We start from the raw sequence: 16,211 nt of genomic DNA, 5'->3' as shown, positions 1-16,211 counted from the left end.
TTCTTCATCATTTTTCAGTGAATCGAAACCTGACGGAGGTTCACTAGTCTCATGCCAACCATCATCACTGTCTTCAGTCTCATGTTCAGGAGAGTCGGGAGTCTTGTCATCAGTAGGTGCTTGTAAATCATTAGTTGGATCTAAGTTCCTGGCTGGTTCTGATAATCCACAGTCCTCTCCGTCAGTTTCTGTTAGCATCTGTTCAGTTGAACTGCTGGCTAGAGGCTCTGGATCTCTGTTCTCCTCAGTTTGGCTTTGATGAAGCTGTGAGGACTGAGGTCTCTCTTCATCATCTTCACTCTTCACAGGGACAGGAGTGAATGGGAACTGGGTGATATGGGCCTCCTCTAGCCATTGAAGCTGCTCTCCCTCCTGACTGGTCCAAAGTTCCTCTTTAATGTGTGGGTCCTCCTGGTCCAGACTGGGGCTCCACTCCTGCTGCTCAGGAGTAACCTCTTCTTTACTGACCAACAGCTGCTGGACACCTGGAGGTACAAATGAAATCCAGACATATTCACATTAAAAGGTATACTATGCAACTATTGAATAAAAAATAAAACATTATATACACTCATGCAAAAGTTTCCCCTCTCAATCATCACTTATGACCCATAAAGGACAATGAACATCTAACAGTCTGTCCACTCTTGGTTTTCGCTATTTTCCTCTTTTAGACCACGCCATGTGAAATTACTTTTCTCTATGTCGAATTCCTCCGACTGGTGTCTCTTTCCCCTCTCCTTCGTGTGTGTCAGGGTTCATACAGACATAATACAAAATGAAATTCAAGGACTTTCAACGACTTTTTCAAGCACTATTTATTTTTTCATTTTCAAGGCACACATTTTTCATTTTCAACGCACAAATCCAATAATTCATTTTTAAATATAAATTTGACGCAAAAGGGGCATAACATTTGCATTATATTGCAGTTTGTCAAGCCAATTCTACTATCAATCCTGCAAACGGGATGGGGAAATATGTGTCTAAAGATTGCGTTTGAGCGGTGCTAAAAGGATGTACAGGTATTAGGGATGGGCGCGAGTACTCGGGTACTCGAGCACTCGTTCATAACGTCAGTACTCGAGTAACGTTTCTGCTGTTCGGGTACTCGCTTCACTCCCACCCCTTTAAAAATGGTCTAGAAGATCTACGCACGCATCGTTATGTGAATCTGGCAGCATGAACTGCACGGGCATCAAATCAGCCAGAATGTACAAGTACATCGTCCGCTTTGTTGCTTTCAAAATAAAACGCTTATTGTAACGTAACCTTATTTATTTTGAGTAATGCGTTACAGCCACAGTTTCACGCCATATAACATCACAACGAGTATTTTGATACAAGGTTTGCTGCTTCATTCGTTGAAATACCTTTTCTCCTCCAACGTGCATCAATAAGCTATTTACTTTTGTTTAAGTAACATTATTTTGAAAGTTTTAACCGGAAGTTTTCCAGCTCATCCCGAAAATGGTGGCTGAAGATATGCTCCCGAAGGAGACGCACACTTCTTCATAGCGCACGCCCGATAAAACTCATTCAAAACTTTGCAGTAACGCTAGTTTACTGACTACACTGTCGTTTCCCATAACGGTAGTCACAAGAAATGTGGAGAAAGAATCACTTTTTGGGAGACAATCGCTTCATGGTGATCACTATTCAGCTGCAGCTGTAACGTTAATCACACTGGTCAGTTTTCACTTTTTGGCAGAACACCGGACCTTGTAATCCGTGGATTTACGTGAGTGTAACAGTGATCATAAAGTAAAATGGATGATACTGGACAATAACCTGACATTGCTGGACAATGGACATGTAGGCTATTGGAAATGCATTCGCTTGTTAACTTGTCTGCTCCAAAGCGCTAATGCCATCCATCCAACCATCGGAGATACTGTCTGAAGTAGGCTTTGTTCGCTTAGCGTCACCTAATATCACAGTCAGAGGGACTGACTGTGATATTGACAAAAAATGCTCCAGGTAGCGCTTTTTCCATGCAAAAATGCAAACGTTATGTGTGAACAGCCCCATATACAGAAAATTACCCCTGCTCAGTCACTACCATAGTAATCACACAGACGGCCAGACCCCCCCCCCCGCCCCCCGCGCGAGTGCTCGAGCACTCGTTCATAATATAAGGAGAGTACTCGAGTATTTAAATTGCTTAAAATGCCCATCCCTAACAGGTATAAACAAGTTCAACTCAAGACTTGTTAAGACCTTTTCAATACCACTTTAAATTCAATTTTAGACCAAACATGCAATGGAATTTACACACCAAAAGTGAAAATATCTCTTTCCAAGCAAACACATTATGTCATTGTGTCTATCACTGTCATAATTATGTTCCCTTTTTTATTGAGGGGAGTGAAGCTTATACTGCACAAGCTTGTGAAACATCACATTACATTACATTACGTCATTTGGCAGACGCTTTTATCCAAAGCGACTTACAATAACACATTTTTGTCAGCAATAGAGCAATCAACTATGCAGCACAGTCTATGACAACTACAACTTCTGAAGGAACAGTGGTACAAGTTTAGTTTAGGTCAGTAGTTTTTTTTTTTTTTTAGAGAGAGAAAGAAGTTAGATCAAGAAGGGCCCAGATGGAGCCTGAAAAGGTGTGTCTTTAGTCTTTTCCGAAAGATCGGCAGTGATTCAGCTGTCCTGGCCGAAGGTGGAAGCTCGTTCCACCATTGAGGTGCCAGGGACGAGAAGAGTCGAGATCGGGATGAGCGACTTTTGAGCCCCCGTAGCGAAGGAGGGGCGAGGCGACCTGCACTGGTGGAGGAGCGAAGGGAGTGCTGAGAGGTTTGGAACCTGACCATAGCTTGCAGGTACAGGGGAGCTGACTGGTGTACTGCCCTGTAGGCCAGTACCAGTGTCTTGAATTTGATGCGTGCCGAGATGGGAAGCCAGTGGAGGTGCTGGAAGAGGGGAGTGACATGAGAGAATTTGGGTTGGTTGAATACCAGACGGGCTGCAGCGTTCTGAATGAGCTCATGATCACCATGATGCGATTGTCTCCCAAAAAGTGATTATTTCTCCACATTTCTTGTGACTAACGTTATGGGAAACGACAGTGTAGTCAGTAAACTAGTGCAACGTTTTGAATGAGTTTTATCTGGCGTGCGTGCTTCTCATTTGGGAGAATATCTCCAGCCACCATTTTCGGGAAGAGCTGGAAAACTTCCGGTTAAAACTTTCAAAATAATGTTACTTAAACAAAAGTAAATAGCTTATTGATGCACGTTGGAGGAGAAAAGGTATTTCAACGAATGAAGCAGCAAACCTTGTATCAAAATACTCGTTGTGATGTTATAAGGCGTGAAACTGTGGCTGTAACGCATTACTCAAAATAAATAAGGTTACAATAAGCGTTTTATTTTGAAAGCAACAAAGCGGATGACGTACTTGTACATTCTGGGTGACTTGACGCCCGGCCGTGCAGTTCATGCTGCCAGATCCACATGACGATGTGTGCGTAGATCTTCTAGACCATTTTTAAAGGGGTGGGGAGTGGGGCGAGTACCCGAACAGCAGAAACGTTACTCGAGTACTGACGTTATGAACGAGTGCTCGAGTACTCGCGCCCATCCCTAGCTCATATCTGTTCTGGGATTTTCTTTCATGATTGTCGGTACTGAGGGTAGGAGGGATGGTAGGGGTAACCTCCTCCTGGCTGGTCTTTCACCTGCCACTCTTTTGCATTTGCATTATATAGCTTAAGGTGGCCCCTCCTGGGCCCCAATGTTTTCTTTTACTTTTTTGTTATATCTTTTTACATTTTTTGTGATGATGTTCGGAACTATGGCACTTTTATGACTGCCTATTGTCTGTATCCTTTTAGAATTGTGACTCTCCCTGCAACCAAATCTACCTACGGGTACAAATAAAGTAACCTTGACCTTATCAAAACACTTTTAGCTTGTTGAAGCAACAGATACTCACCAATGAGCAGGGCTGGATTAGTGGCTAACTATTGACAGAATCAGGGCGGACTGGGACCATCTTTCAGGCCGGGAGTTTGACTCCACCCAGGCCAGGCCAACACGCGCGGACACACACTTTTGGTCGCCGGCGAAAAATGTTGGCTGTTTGAAGCAAGATTTAGTGAATATAATGCTAACGTGATGTTACATGTTACCTATTTGTTCACTAATAGAATTCAACATTGCCTAGATAACTGCAAGTATAATATGAAGACGTAAAAACAAAAACATGCCTCTGTACAAAAGCTTCACAGCAAACTTAATTTAAGGAAGAGTGCAGTATCCTGTCTTGTCTTGTCTGAGGTGAAATGCAAATACAAAAATAACAAAACCAAACTGCTTCATCTCAACTGCGTGTGCATATGTTTGTGCTGCCACTTTTTTACTCCTCTCGAGGTTAGCTGAGAGTGTGATGTCATGGAGGGGGTCTACCCGAACGTTTGTGCTGCCACTTTCGACACAGGGGTGTAGTGCCCAATATTTGTACGAAAATGACACTATGAGTGACCTCTGGGTGGGTTTGGCGGCCTACCATCTTACTCCTCCCGAGTTTAACTGACAGTGTGATGTCATAGAGGTCTTCCTGAGCGCGTGCATATGTTTGGCAAACTGCCACTTTGAACACGCACCTGTCCAGTGTCCAATTTGTAAAGGCTATGCAGTCCAGTGAACAGCATTTATCCATTTAGATACTGAGAAGAATGTTCTCAATGTTATTAAAACAGTTATTGTTATACAGACACATAATTTGTATTGTATAGCTTCGTTTAAATGCTTTGTTTATTGTTTTAATGTTCACATTTATCATTTTTTCAATGGCTTCTGTGTGCTCTAGGCTTGTGCAAAAAAGTTATTTTACTCTGAAAAACGGTCACCGGAAGTGCTTATTGTATTGTTGCTCACGCAACAGAGGTAACACTTCCCACAGTGGCACCACTGTTCAGAACCTACCGGTAGGTAGTTGTTAAAAAGCAAGAACTGGTTAATTCACTCACTGCACATTACAAATATATTGTTTTCGATCATCAATAAACATGTCAGTAGCAGTGGTAACAAAGTAGCCAAATGTTAAAAAAATATCGAGTCGTCCCTGGTCGCACTCACACATGAATAGGGAGCTAGTTATCAGCTAGCTAGACTTGGCAGCTATTAGCTACGTGGCTTACTTGCTCACAACCGCAGGAATATCAGAAAGTGTGTGAGTGTAATGTGAAAATAACATTTAAATGTCACCAACCTGCCGTGTGTAAGCGCACTTCAGGATTTAAAAGAGCGTCAAGCAGCTTTCGTAGTCGATCGATCTCCTTTTTTGAAAGACAAGTTTCTTCCTCGTACTCTGCTATCGTCCTTTCAAACAGCCCAAATATCTCTTCAACAGCCGCGGTTAGTCGCTGCTTCACCACCGCTCTCAGCTTATGGACTTTAGACATTTTCACACAGCAACTTTTCCTCCTCAACTATTTACTGACAAACTGTCCTTCAAAGCTCCAATACCTTCAATATAACGTTAGCTTCATACAGCTACGGTTAGCTTCACAGCTAAACCATTATAATGTTAGCGTCACAGCTAAAACCATTATAATGTTAGCTCCACGTGCTAATGTTAGCTTCACAGCTAATCCATTAACGCTATATTGTTAGCTTCAGCTAAACCATTCATCTGAGTCCATAAGGGAGAGGAGCTTCTGCTTCTTCTTGTTCTCAGAACTCCAGTTTATATAGTTAGCCTATTGGTGATAGTATCGTCCAGTCTTCTGTTGGTTCATTAACGTTGCAAACTAGACTTTTAAAAGGAAAAACGTCGCGAAGTAGGCTTCCGTCAAGGATGTTTGCATACAGCGGCCGCCATCTTGCGCGACACAAATGCGTTTTCTTCTTCTTTTGCGTTTAATGGCGGTTGGCAAACAACTTTCGGGTGCATTACCGCCACCCACTGATCTGGAGTGTGGACTTCTTCTTCTACTAGTGTTTTATGGCGGTTGGCAAACTGGAGTGTGGACTAAAATCTATCTCTGTAATTCTATGCATACCAACAATTAATTCCTATCAAACAATAAACACACTAAACAAATGCGTTTTTCCTTTTTTTTTTTTTTACAACTTCTTCTTTGCGTTTATCGGCAGATTGCAACCACTATTAAGGTGCATACCGCCACCTACTGTAATCTAAGTTTTCAAAATTCAGTTATTTACATTGAAAAAATAAGTGTCCACCTGTGTGACAAAACCAGCACAATGGCCAATTAAACCAGCCTTTTAGAGACACTCAGACACATACATGCTGTCACGCCCACTACAAATATTACAACTACGTTTCTTTGTTTTGTGTGCACCGAGCTAGATAAAAAAAAAAGTAAAATTTGCATCCATATGCTCTTTTATACCAAAATACCAGAGTATCTTTCTAAGAACTACATCTAGCGGTCAAGGCTATGTCTCTCACGCTTGCTGGTCTTCAATCAGGATACAGCAGCAGAGGATGAGTCACACCACAGCAGTAAGCCATCTACTGGCAAGCACCCAAGGCAGACATTCAAGTGTGTCTCTAGCCAGTCATCCTCCTGACAGAGAAGAGCTTGGAATGTGCGTGTGGTGTATATGAGAGGAAGACACTGCAGTTTAAATGGCAAAAGCATCATTATCAGTAAAAGCCCATTACTCAGCCATATAGACCCATCAGAACATGACTCCGCCATATAGACCCATCAGAACATGACTCAGCCATATAGACCCATCAGAACATGACTCAGCCATATAGACCCATCAGAACATGACTCAGCCATATAGACCCATCAGAACATGACTCAGCCATATAGACCCATCAGAACCCACCCGGCTTGTAAAGTGTGTGTCAGAATGCAACAAGAGTGAGAAGATTGAGACATTGGCCTTTAACATCTTTATTTTTATTTATTTCAGAATTTTTTCTTTGTACTGAAATTCGTAATTGTTGTCTTCTGGACCTATTTTCTTTTAAACTACCTTTGTTATCTAACTCAAACAGAATCACCAAAAATGATTTCATGTTGTACAATCCACCTGGCGGACATTCCTATTGGCTTAACCAGGGTGCCATTTGACGGCTGTGGCGCGCGCGCCCGTCCATTTACACCACCATGCAAGGAAGTTTCCTTTTAACCCACAGAAGTATGAAGTAACTGCTTCACCATCTCTACTGTACTATTTAAATAAACACTTGAGTACTTTGCTCCAATATTGAAAAAAGCATGGGTGGACAGAAGTCCATTTAACGATCTGTCATGTTGAAATCTGAGGAAAAAGTGCACAAGTGTTAACGCTTAAAGGGACAATGCACGAGACAATATTGACACGGTGAGTGCCACACATGAACAGTTGCATATTTTACCCAATGGTATTGTCACTGCTTAAAGGAACACTGCAGATTTTCAACCAGCTTTGTATCATTACAAAATCAGTAGTATATCAGACAACTGTAAACAGTACAATTTTGCAGTCATTCATTTAGTTTTACCAGGTGACGGAGCAATTGTTATTCTCCTGTGTGGACTCTCATATGCAACTTCAAGTGTCCTTCTTGAGTACAACTTTTACCACAGACTGAGCAAGTAAATGCTTTCTCGCCTGTGTGGATTCTCATATGTGTCTTCAAGTTTCCTTCTTGACCAAAACCTTTACCACAGACTGAGCAATTAAATGGTTTCTCTCCTGTGTGGACTCTCATGTGTCTCTTCAAGTGTCCATCAAGACCAAAACTTTTACCACAGACTGAACAAGAAAATGGTTTCTCCCCTGTGTGGACTCTCATGTGTCTCTTCAAGTTTCCTTCAAAACCAAAACTTTTACCACAGACTGAGCAAATGAATGGTTTCTCTCCTGTGTGGACTCTCATGTGTGTCTTTAAGTGTTCTTCACGACCAAAACTTTTACCACAGAATGGGCAAGCAAATGGCTTCTCTCCTGTGTGGACTATCATGTGCGAAGTCAACTGTAGTTTATAACAAAAGGTTTTACTACAGACTGCACAATTAAATGGTTTCTCTCCTGTGTGAACTCTCATATGCACCTTCAGTGTTCCTTCTTGACCAAAACCTTTGCCGCAGACTGAGCATTTAAATGGTTTCTCTCCTGTGTGGACTCTCGTGTGTTTCTTCACATCTCCTCTATCACCAAAACCTTTACCACAGACTGAGCAAGTAAATGGCTTCTCTCCCGTGTGGACTCTCATGTGTATCACCAGTTTTCCGCTGCGGTCAAAACTTTTACCACAATCTGCACAACTAAAGCGTTTCCCCTCAAGTTCTTCATTGTTTTTCAGTGAGTCTACACCTGACTGAGGTTCACTAGTCTCCTTCCAATCATCATCACTGTCTTCTGGTTCAGTACAGTCTGGAGTCTTGCCATCACTAGTTGGTTGTAAATCACTATCTGAATCTTCAAGTTCAACTTCAACTTCAATAGCCATGTTCCTTGCTGGTTCTGACAATCCACAGTCCTCTTCATCAGCTTCTGTTGTCATCTGTTCAGTTGAGCTGCTGGCTAGAGGCTCTGCTTCTCTGTTCTCCTCAGTTTGGCTTTGATGAAGCTGTGAGGACTGAGGTTTCTCTTCATCATCTTCACTCTTCACAGTGACAGGAGTGAATGGGAACTGGGTTATATGGGCCTCCTCCAGCCCTTCAACCTGCTCTCCCTCCTGACTGGTCCAGAGATCCTCCTGTTCCTCTTTAATGTGTGGGGGCTCTGGGTCCTCCTGGTCCAGACTGGGGCTCCACTCCTGCTGCTCAGGGGGAACCTCTTCTTTACAGACCAACAGCTGCTGGAGGTCTGGGGGTACAAATGAAATACAGACACGTTCACATGAAGGAAAACTACCTAAACTTGTTGCCATTACTCCATAATGTTAATGGGAAAATCTCAATTAAGAAAAATATAGCTGCAAGCAAGACTAACCACAGCCAAACCTGCTTAGCTTCCCAGTTAGTGGTTGTGAGGTCGTGGTCCAAATGTACCCTTTTTTGGCAGTTGTGGCGCACTGTTCACTCTTAAAACAACTTTGCACACATGCTCATTGATATCTGAACATGTTCACAGTTTCACGGAGATTGGAGAATCACGAAGACAAAGATTTAAATTGTTATCTGTAAATAGAATGTTTGTGGTCCCACTATAACTATACTGTATAAACATCCAAAATACACCCGCCAAGGAGGGCTGCACGATATTTAGGGGTCCAAAAACCAATTGCTCTCATTCTGACATGCAGATATTATTATTTGCCATGAAATGTTACTACCAGGTGGGCTCAATTAGCGGACTTCCCCCTGCTCTCTGCCTGTGTATATCACTGCTTCTACTTCTTCTCCCCCCGCCCCCACCGATTTTTTTATCCCATTTCCATCCCCCATTAGTGCTAATTTTAATGTATTTATCCTGGTTGCTGCTCCACCCTTTGCCGATCTGGGGAGAGCAGAAACTGGCTCCATGCTTCCTCTGAGACATGGGTAGTAGCAAGCCGCTTCTTTTCACCTGACAGGGGAAGCTTCACCGGAGGAACACGCTATTCCAATGAGTTCCCCTCCCTCCGAACAGGCGCCCCCGAACGACCAGAGGAGGCACCACTTCATATTGCATGTTTTGGTGAGGGGTTCCTATATGAAGGAAACCCCCAGGGGGCACAGGGAGAACATGCAAACTCCACACAGAAAGGCCCTTTTGATGACCCCACCCGGGCGGTGGGCACTCAAGGACATGCGGACGGGCACGCACTCCTTCAGCGCTCACAGCGTCCGAGGTGGGAATCGAACCCAGGACCTTCTAGCTGTGAGGAGACAGCGCTACCACTGCGCCCCCCACTGCTTCTACTTCTAATGTGATAAACAAACGAGTTGCATATAATTCACTTGAACACTTGTAACGTTACTCACACTGGGTTGAAATTAGGATGAATGTGTTTGTTAGTTTCATGTTTCATGTGTCATCATGAACTGGACTGAACTATAAAGAACATTCTTCTAGCCATTTAGTTCAACAGTCTTGTGCTCCAATTATCTCACACACAAAAAAATCATGTTGGCAGTTTCCTTTAGCCTACCTACACAATATAAAATATTGATGTAGAAAAAAAGAAAATGTGCTGCACTTTCAATTTGATGCATGAAATGTAGGCCCATGTAGAATGGAAACTGTTCTATAATAGACTGCTATAGCTGCTTTAAAAAGAAATCAGTGATCGGTAATCGGCCGGTGATCGGTCGGGCAGATATTTCTCATAGGGGATCGGTGGCAAAAAACGTAATCGGAGCACCCCTATTATTTAGGATGATGTATTTAAACTGTTCATGGAAATAAACAAACCCTCCAACAACAAAGGATTCTCTGACAGGAATAATTTCCATAGTGTAGCAATGCATACCAGTTTATAGAGGTTACACTTCCTCACACCTAAGCTATAATAGTCGAATATTGTTTTTACTGCTGTAGTGTGTTGGTCATGTTTAACAAAAAGTAGGCTACATTAAAGTAACTGCTTTGTGGTCAATTCTTAATGTAGGCTAAAACATTTACCGTAAATTCCGGACTATAAGCCGCGGCTTTTTTCCCGTTTTTTGGCCCCTGCGGCTTATATAACGGTGCGTCTTATCTATGGATTTTTTCAGAATTTTTTTTTCAAATACAAATAAAATCTCTCTTTTTTAGCACTCTTTCTACCTATAAATCCACTTCTGTTTTAATTTCCTCTGTTGCCCTCTTTTCACCACACCGCGGACACTGTGTGCACTGTCGAAATAAACAAAGGTGTTGTGTTATGTTGTTTTGTTGAAATGTTACGGTAATACGGTAAATGGGAGCTTCCTCAAACAGCCAACAATCCCCTCTGTGCGTGAACCCTTACATATGGTAATTACGGTAAGCAAAGTTCATCAGCCCGGAATCACAACAAGACGAGCAGTCTGTCTCTCACTTACCATGGGGAAGGTACGCAGAAATTCACACGACGCAGCATTCAAGCTGAAAGCAGTCGAACTCGCACTAAAAGAGGGAAATAGAGCAGCCGCGCGTACTCTGGGCATAAATGAATCGATGGTGAGACGTTGGAAAAAGCAGCAGGAGGAACTGTCTCAGTGTAAGAAAACAAAAAAGTCCTTCAGAGGCCACAAAAGCAGATGGCCGGAGCTTGAAGATTCCCTTGAGGACTGGGTGTTGACCCAGCGAGCAGACGGCCGAGGCGTTTCCACGGTGCAGATCCGACTGAAGGCAAAAACAGTAGCCACCGAGATGAAAATTGAACATTTCAGAGGTGGGCCATCTTGGTGCTTTCGTTTCATGAGACGAAAGGGACTGTCTGTCCGGGCGCGGACGACTGTGTGCCAACAACTCCCTCCCGACTACCAGGAGAAAATCGCAAACTTCGGCGAATACACACAAAGGAAGATCAAGGATCATTCCATCGAACCGGAGCAGATCATAAACATGGATGAAGTGCCCTTGACGTTCGACCTGCCACTCACTCGCACTGTGAACAAGAAAGGTGAATCGTCGATCACGTTAAGAACCACAGGTCACGAGAGAACCAACTTCACTTGTGTTCTAGGCTGCACAGCATCTGGAGCGAAGCTGCCGCCAATGGTGATTTTCAAGCGGATTACGATGCCGAAAGAGAAAATGCCCAGTGGTATCTGCGTCAGAGTCAACAAGAAAGGGTGGATGATGGAAAGTGTCATGAAGGAGTGGTTGTCTCAGTGCTACGTCCAGCGCCCTGGAGGATTCTTTCACCAAAAGAAAGCGTTGCTCGTCCTGGACAGCATGAGGGCTCATATCACCGATTCGGTCAAAGCAGCCATCAAGAAAACAAACAGCATTCCAGCTGTGATACCTGGGGGCACGACCAAGCATCTCCAGCCACTCGACATCAGTGTCAATCGCGCATTTAAAGTGGCGCTGCGCATCGAGTGGGAGACGTGGATGACGAGCGGGGACAAGTCATTCACAAAAACAGGGCGAATGAGGAAGGCAACTTTCGCACAAGTTTGCCAGTGGGTCCTGACAGCGTGGAGGAGTGTTAAGACATCCACGATCACCAACGGGTTCCGAAAGGCTGGACTGCTGCGTGACGAAGAGGAGGACGCCGCCACAGCTGAGGGCCTTCAGAGGCTGTTCGATTCGGACAGTGACGAAGAGGAGTTCGTTGGTTTTGAGAGCGACAACGAAGGAGAGAGAGGAGTGGTTGACGAAGCCACCCTGAACCTGTTCGTTTCCGACACTGAAGTTGAGGACTTTGCTGGTTTCAGTACGGAGGAAGAAGAGGAAGACGAGGAAGACGAGGATTAGTGACTTTACTTTGACTCTGTTTACAGCCGTTTGCTGCACCTTCATCTAAAAGATGAAGAGAAGGATTACGGTACCTGGTTTTGTTGGCAGCACCTTATCCTTTTGAGGATTGTTTTTTGTTTTCCAGTTACCGTATTTACTGCACCTTAACCTTTTGAGAATTGTTTTATTGTTTTTACAGCACTTTATCCTTTTGAGGATTGTTTTATTATTATTATTATTGTTTTATTTTTTATAGCTACGGTATTTATTTTGTTGAAATGTTAATAAATGGGAGCTTCTTATAGCCTATAGCCTACCCTACCGTAATGCTTGTTTTGTTGAAAATAAATGGGAGCTTCCCCAAACAGCGATCTCTTTCCCGACATTCCTCTCTGTGCAGAACCCTTTCATATGGTAATTAAACATCAAAACACCCGCGGCTTATAGTCCGGTGCGGCTTATAGAAGAAAAAAATAGTCAATTTTGGTGCTGCGGCTTATAGACCGGTGCGTCTTATAGTCCGGAATTTACGGTATATTTTTTAGAGCTTAGAGGGTTCCTTGTAGGGATGCCACGGTGTGGACATTTTCCCACATGGTGGTAAACACGTGACAACACCGTGAAAAAAAAAAAAAAAGAAGCTCTGTAACAATAGGATTGTTAGTTCCTACTAGTGCATGTTGTTCCGGGGGACAATAACAGTGAGACACCAGTCGGATATCCTTATCATGATCACAGCAGCTAGACTAGAGCGCACGTTACGTTATATGTATGTTGATAATAAAGGTTTTAAAGTAAGCAAGATTCCATGCTTTAAAGCTGCATTCAGCAATGTTTTTGTGTTAAAATAAGTGTTAAATGACACTATATTCTGACAGCAATCACTGAAATAGTGTTTGGTCAGTGACTTGAAACCCCCAACCCCCCGCTGTCCTCTATCTCTCTCCTGTAGTCCTGCAGGCAGGGCGGACGTATCTCCGCAACCGTAACTTGTAGAGACTTAACGATAGGGATGCACCGATCCACTTTTTTCACTTCCGATCCGATTCCGATACCTGAATTTGGATATCTGCCGATACCGATATTATGCCGATACCAATATTTTTCTTGAATATACAGTATAGGCAAAGATTTGGCCAATTAAAGTTCTTTTTTTAAATATACCTTGCAAAAAGCAGACAAAATTAAGAAAATATACAAGGCAAAGAAGGATACTATTATACATTATTACACAAATTACAGCCAGCTGTGTGCTGGAATTGCAAAAAAAAAAAAAAAAAAAAAAAAATCCAATTCCGATCCGATCCGATCCGTGAATTAGTGCCATATCGGCACCCGATACCGATATTGGATCGGCCCCATCCCTACTTAACGATGGTGGCATTGGATTCGGGGTGGGAAAATACATAGTCCTTTGTAAGGCATCGCGATTGGACCTTCCGTTTCCAAGGAAATTTAAACTTTTCTCTGATTGGATAGTTTGAGGTCGGCGCCAATTTTGATCGAATCAGAGAAAAGTTGACACAAAAAATTCCCACGAAGGGGGAAGCCCCCCCCCGCCACTGTGTCCCTTGCCATACCTTGACTTTTGCTGAAATGACGCAAATGTACTGTTTGTTTTTCTTAAAATACAGTCGTTTTATTCTAAAGAATGAGAAAGTAATAAATGTTGAACTTTAGTTTTGCAATGCCCACATACAATTATTTACACACACAGACGCACACCGTGTCAACGTCAAGTAAGGTTTGGTACAATGATGTATGATACACGATCCCATCTTTTCTAATTGTAGCTTTGCGCCATTCTACACGGTTCTGAATGGAGAGCAGCATATGTAGTGATGATCAAACACCAATGATTCAGAGAGATGATGAATTGTGCGAAAGATTCCCTGCCTACCAACATGAGGGGTCGCAGGTTTGAGCCCTGTGTTACCTCCCGTTTGGGCGTCCGTACACACACAATTGGCCGTGTCTGCGGGTGGGAAGCTGGATTAAGGGTATGAGTCCTGGTCGCTACACTAGTGCCTCCTCGGGTCGGTCGCGGCGCCTGTTCGGGGGAGGGAGCTGTGGGGAATAGCGTGATCCTCCTCTGCGCTACGTCCTGCGGCTGGCGACTGCACATGTATCAGAGGGAGCATGTGCTAGGCTACAACTCTCCCCAGGTCAGCAGGAGGGGGTGGAGCAACCCCCCACACACACATTATTCTATCCACAAAAATGCAAAAACTGATCAATTCAGGTTTGTGCGTTTGCTTGTGTTAATAAATATGGGTAAATGGTTGAAGCTGAAGCCATTGCAGTTGAGATTGTTATATCTTTTAAGTCCAGGACTGAGCAGGTGTAAGACCCGCTATAGCTGGAGACCCCCCCGACCCCCCCCTTTCCTTATTTCAATTTCAAGAAGTTGGCAACCTAGCTAGGTAGCTTAACCTATAAGCAGAATAATTTCTTCTTAGTAGAGTTGTAATTTGTAATAATAAAGTAAATCTGCAAAGTAAGTACCTAGTAACTAGCTAATGCTGTCAATACATGTGGAAAAAAGTACAATATTTCCCTCTGAAATGGATTGGGAAAGTGGAGTAGATTTAGTAACCTTAACAAGTAGGCTTAACACTAAATTTGATTTCGGCAACTGGAATGCACTCAGTAGTTGCATTCCACCACTGGGTAAGTGCGGTTGCGCCCTCTTCCGGGTTCGGCATAGGACCTAAGGGACTTCATTCCCCATTCATTTTCCTATAGACGTTTAATACAATAGAAAATAAAAAGTTAACAGGGTCGCTAGAGCTGGTAATAGCTACATGGCGTAGGCCCTGTGAGTTATGTGAAAAGAATGTCACCAACCATAACGAGCTTCCTCTTCAGTTAGCCGCTGCTTCACCACCGCTCCCAGCTTCTGGACTGTAGACATTTTCACACAGCAACTTTTCATCCTCAGCTATTTACTGACAAACGGTCCTTCAAAGCCCCAAAGCTTCAATATAACGTTAGCTTCACACAGCTAACGTTAGCTTCACAGCTAAACCATTCCTCTGAGTCCATAAGAGAGATGAGCTTCTTCTTCTCGCTCTCAGAGCTCCACTTTATACATTGATGATAGTATCATCCATACATAGTCTTCTGTTGGTTCGTTAATCTAATATTAAAAAATCTCTACATACAGCATACACACGAGCCGCGGCGGCCGCCGCCATCTTGCTCGACGAAAAAAATGCTTTTTCCTGTTTCCTGACTCGAGGTTCTTCTTCTGTTGGGTTGTATGGCGGGTTGACATCCTTATTAGTGCACTACCGCCACCTACTGTATTGCTAAAGCTACAATTACAATGTCAAATAAAACAAAAATTCACTGTCCACCCCATTCACCCCTAAATCCATACTGTGACCACAGACCAATCGTCTATAGACTGTATAGGCCCGCCTAGGACAATGCAAGGTTAGTAATATAGGCCTATTATGTGTTCTAAGTTATATAGTGTATACGAGGGACCAGCCGAGCAGCATTTTGGTAAACAAACCCACTGGTACCGCTTTCAGACAGACACGGTTCTGGTTCTGGCTCCATTAGGGCGTTATTCAGTAATCCTTCAGTTTTTTAGAGCTCTGTGCATTTCATGCTCGCACATGTGTAGTTTCATTTAAAGCCAGCTAGCGCTGTGAATGGATCTGCTGCTCCTGTTTCTCCCTTCTCCTGTCCAAACAGACAGCAGGCAGTACGGACAGTGACGCACTGTGTTTACACTACTGCCCGCCACACTTCCTGAATGGTATTGCATCAAGGATTTTTTTATATCAACGACATAAAATTGGATTTTCCACTTGCTCTTTTATTTATGATAATAGAAACGCAGCTTCATAGTGTGAATTTTGTGCAACCCGACCAATAACATCACAGTATTCATGTATCTCTGTCCATCCGATCGAC

At 43.3% G+C, this 16,211-nt stretch overlaps 1 protein-coding gene across 1 annotated transcript; it reads right to left on the bottom strand.

Moving 5' to 3' along the window:
* Positions 1–7,056: 7,056 nt before the first annotated feature.
* LOC310773788 (uncharacterized protein) lies at positions 7,057–15,198 on the bottom strand (the record flags this gene model as incomplete). The annotated part of the gene is made up of 2 exons (XM_083633740.1): positions 7,057–8,798; positions 15,132–15,198. The coding sequence occupies 2 exons, from the start codon at positions 15,196–15,198 to the stop codon at positions 7,507–7,509; spliced, it is 1,359 nt and encodes a 452-aa protein (XP_083489866.1). The 3' UTR covers positions 7,057–7,506.
* Between the last annotated feature and the right edge of the window lie 1,013 nt (positions 15,199–16,211).

This window comes from Poromitra crassiceps (assembly GCF_964638095.1).
Source record: "Poromitra crassiceps genome assembly, chromosome: 3".
Lineage (NCBI taxonomy): Eukaryota > Metazoa > Chordata > Actinopteri > Beryciformes > Melamphaidae > Poromitra > Poromitra crassiceps.
Note: the sequence above shows the minus strand (reverse complement) of the source record. Positions and strands in the feature narration are given on the sequence as shown.